At 56.4% G+C, this 3,769-nt stretch overlaps 1 protein-coding gene across 1 annotated transcript; it reads right to left on the reverse strand.

Annotated features, from left to right (window-relative positions):
• Nucleotides 1-861: 861 nt before the first annotated feature.
• Nucleotides 862-1,468, reverse strand: BXZ73DRAFT_34850 (XPG I-region-domain-containing protein; the record flags this gene model as incomplete). Its single annotated transcript, XM_048017860.1, has 3 exons — nucleotides 862-1,095; nucleotides 1,163-1,292; nucleotides 1,341-1,468. Coding segments are annotated over 3 exons (492 nt in total), but the record flags the coding sequence as incomplete, so codon positions are not given.
• Between the last annotated feature and the right edge of the window lie 2,301 nt (nucleotides 1,469-3,769).

A 3,769-nucleotide genomic window follows, 5' to 3' on the forward strand; every position in this document is an offset into this window, starting at 1 on the left:
CGGTTTCTTGATCGGCGCCTCGTATACGTACTCAGCAAGTCCCAACTCCCAGAGGTAAGCCTCCAGCTGGGCCTTCCATATCGGCCAGTCCTCCGGTCCGTCTAGCGAGACGAACTTCGTGCCGCGCCAGATCTCCATCGCGCCCAGAGTGTTCGTGCCACTGGTACCGCCGGTAGCGCCACTCGAGCCACCCGAGCCGCCAGAGCCGCTGGCGCCCGAGCTTGATCCTCCGGAGGGCATGACGTAGTGTGGGAAAGCAGAGATAAGATGACAAGCTTAGTGCAGTGGATAAGCGTAGCGGGTCAGAGCCTAGTGGGCAGGGCTCATAACCTGTTGGAGTAAAGCACGCAGATAGCGGGGAGAGGTAGAACGATAGAGATAGCATTGAATAGCGCTGAGCTAAATACTATGTAGCTAGTGACAAAGGCAATAGAACGGATAATAAAGAGAATAGTACGCGTATAGTAAGCGAGTAACAATCGGGTAAGTGCGAGAGATAACGAGCCATTAGAGATCTGATACAAAGCGAACAAAGCGTACGATAAACGTCATGTGATATCAAAGATAAGATAAACGTAAGCGTCAAAGGGAAAAGGATGGAAACGCCATACTACAACAACCGGTTCAATAGCATGGCCGAGTTTCACCAGCCCTTCAGCTACCAACATACTGACTAACTCCCCAGGCCATAGCGCGGTGCGGAATGTGTCCTTGATGCCGGTGGAGCTTCCAAAGCTGAAGTGGAGCTCGCAGAGATGGCCGAGCCGCGCGAGATCCATAGGTCGCGGTCCAGGGATCGCCTCATAGCGCTCAACGGGAGAGACGAGAGGGTGTAGGAATAGTCTGGACTCTGGCCACGTAAAGGTCGGGGAAAGCGTCAGTTATGTTCTCGGCCAGCGCGGGGTGTTTGCGCTTGAAGTTCGTGGAGCCGGCCTTGAGCGCGCACTTCACGCGGTATCTCCAGCCCGCAAGAAACACTGCCAGCTTGTGGTCGTTGTTATCTGGGTACCTGAGCAGGGCTTCGTACAGGATTTGGCCAAAGCCGCACTTGACTATTTCGAGGGCGACGGCCTGTCCGCATCCTTTGAGACCGTCCTGCAAGAATCCCCACATAAGAGTCAGCCGATGTCAACACGGCGACCGAAACAACTCAGAGGCTTACATGATAGTCATTACCAACCAACAGAGCGTAGAGCAGCATGTCGCCCTGGGTCAGGTCAGCCTTGCTCTCAATGTCGGTAGCTCGGTAGACCCGAACGTGGTCAGAGCAGTCTCTCTTGTAGTTAACCGGGCTAGAGGGAGTGCAGGGTGAGCTCCAATGCTTAGGCGAGGTAGCGGACCGAAAGACGTACTTGCGCATTACCACGGGTGCACCCAGCACGAGCACATCGCTGTCATCTGTCAAGACGACGTCGACAAAGCCCGTCTTGTTCATGTGGGCAAGTTCAGCTTCGGCCTCTCCGGGAGCCTATGACAGGGGATCATCATGAGCGAGACTTGTAAGGGAGGAGCTTCAATGGAAACATACCTCAATCCAAGCGAAGCCGCAGGCGACCACGAAGTCCTCCAAGATCCTCTGGAGCCACAGTGGAGTAGTCCGCACCTGCGTACCACGTTTGACCGACGGTCAGTGCATGGCCCGGCTTTCCTCGGCAAAGTCGGTCAGCCGGGACACCGCCATTTGCCGAAGGTACCATTCACCCGGGCTCGGCCGGACTCACCCGGTTACCTCGGCAGAGTCGTCCGGCTGGACTCGCCCGGTTTTCCCAGGGGAGTCGTCCGGCCGGACCCACCCGGTTTTCGCGGAGGAGCCGTCCACCCGGACCAGGTCGAAGTGAGCCCGGCGCTGCATGCAGAAAACACGTCGTCCGGCTTCTGGAAGGACTAGATTGGGCCATCTGGTTATATAAAGGAGTTTGTGGTCTCTGGGCAGCACACACAGGGCTGGGGCATGTTACAGTGCAGAACTTCTTGGTCGCCCGGTTCCGGATGAACTCACCAGGAAGGGGAAAATCGGATATCTATTGGGACATAATAGAGTGTAATGAGACCCGATTAGTGTCATTAGTCGAAGCCCCTATATTAGTCTAATCTAATGAGCTAGCTCATGATCCCCCGACGGCTAGCAGGGCATGATTAGTGGCGAATAAGAAGGCATAATATTGACTTGCTTGGATATCGATGGAGGCCGATAAACCGGTTTGTTCGCGCATTCTGCGAGCACTCGGCACGCATCGGAGAGTACACTGATCGATGTTGAAAAAGGTAGTAGGAGAAACATGGCGATCATCTTGAGATTATGGCTCAACGCCACCCCGCGGCCGAAGGCAGCTCGACACAGGGAGGAGAAACGAACGATGGGGTTACGAGGAACACCGCGGTGGGCGCACCTTGAGGGACGAGGTGGCCGGCACGGAGGAAGAGGACGTAGGCCCAGCCGCGCTCCTGGTGGACGACGCTGGCAAGCGCGCCGCTGCCATCGTACAAGGGCGTGGACGGCCATCGGGTGAAGCCTTGCTTGCCTCCGAAGGTCGTGTGCTGCGAACATGCGTGGTCGTCAGCCCGCGAAGTTCGCAGTGAGGTGGCATTCGCACCTCTCACATGTCCACCTTCTGTCAGTAGCCACTTCCAGTCTCCGCTGCCTGAGGCAGCGGTACCACTGAAGAACGCCGAGCCGTTGCGAGGGAACTCGGGGTTGAGCCCATCCTCGATCGAAGACCCTGGCTACATACATCGAAACCGTGTTCTAAATATGCATATTCAACCGACACGCCAGCGCGCGCACACCGCATATACCTGGCAATCGACAAGTTGGGCGCATACTCGATCATCTCGTGTCACACGTACAAGTTCCGCGCGCTTCACCCTCGTCTTCACGTTCGCCCAAGCGTACTTCCGGGGGGGTGGGTCTCCAGTCCGGACTTGAAGAACTTGTGCCGTGAGCCATGGAGCCCTGACGTGCGCGAGACATACTTTGACGTGCGCGCAGCTGGGGCATTTGGATTGTGGGTAGGTTGACGTTGAGCCCTCAGAGGTGTAACAGAATTCATACGTGCTGGGGTTATAGTTGATTAGCTGGGTAGGTCTGGATGGCTTACACAAGCTAGTTGCATGGACGAAAGAGGACAGGACGGGAGTTGTAGCAAACGACAGTGTGTGGAGGACGCGACCGATGGTTGAAAATGAAAGAAAGACGGCAGAAGAAGATCGAGTGAACGTACATGGCATATTAAGTCCATTCCCAACACCCGCGCGAGTGTGCACCCCTTCAGCCTCTGGTGTAAAGCATCTTGCAATGGTGGAGGTTGTCCAATAATGAGTATGGGAGGTCAAGCTGTCAAGGGGAGAAGTCGAAGCCTGAAGGTGATGTGCTGGCGTCCGGCTCAGCGGCCGACGCGTGGGAAATTGAAGGCTGCGCCTTCTATAAGTACACAATCTATTCGGGCGTTTGAGTTGGACGAGCGAAGCGAGATGGATCGCGTCGCCGCTGCTCTCTTGGGGGACCTCGGTGAGAGCGCTGCGTCGGCACGCCCCGACGGTAAGGACGCGGACGTGCGCTCTCGGCGACGTGAACGCTGTTATGAACATGGGCTTAGCGCGCTCAAGGTAAGAAGAGTTCTATGAAACCTCCTTCCCGGCAGTCTATCCGCGGTTTACGAGATCGCAGGCGAGCAGCCTTGAGGGCACGGCTCGGTGACCGCTGATCGCACCGACTAGCTCGGCGGACGATAAACAGTGCAGGCGAAGACGACAAACACGCAAGAGACGG

The sequence above is a fragment of the Epithele typhae genome (genome assembly GCF_022376455.1).
Source record: "Epithele typhae strain CBS 203.58 chromosome Unknown BXZ73scaffold_322, whole genome shotgun sequence".
Lineage (NCBI taxonomy): Eukaryota > Fungi > Basidiomycota > Agaricomycetes > Polyporales > Epitheliaceae > Epithele > Epithele typhae.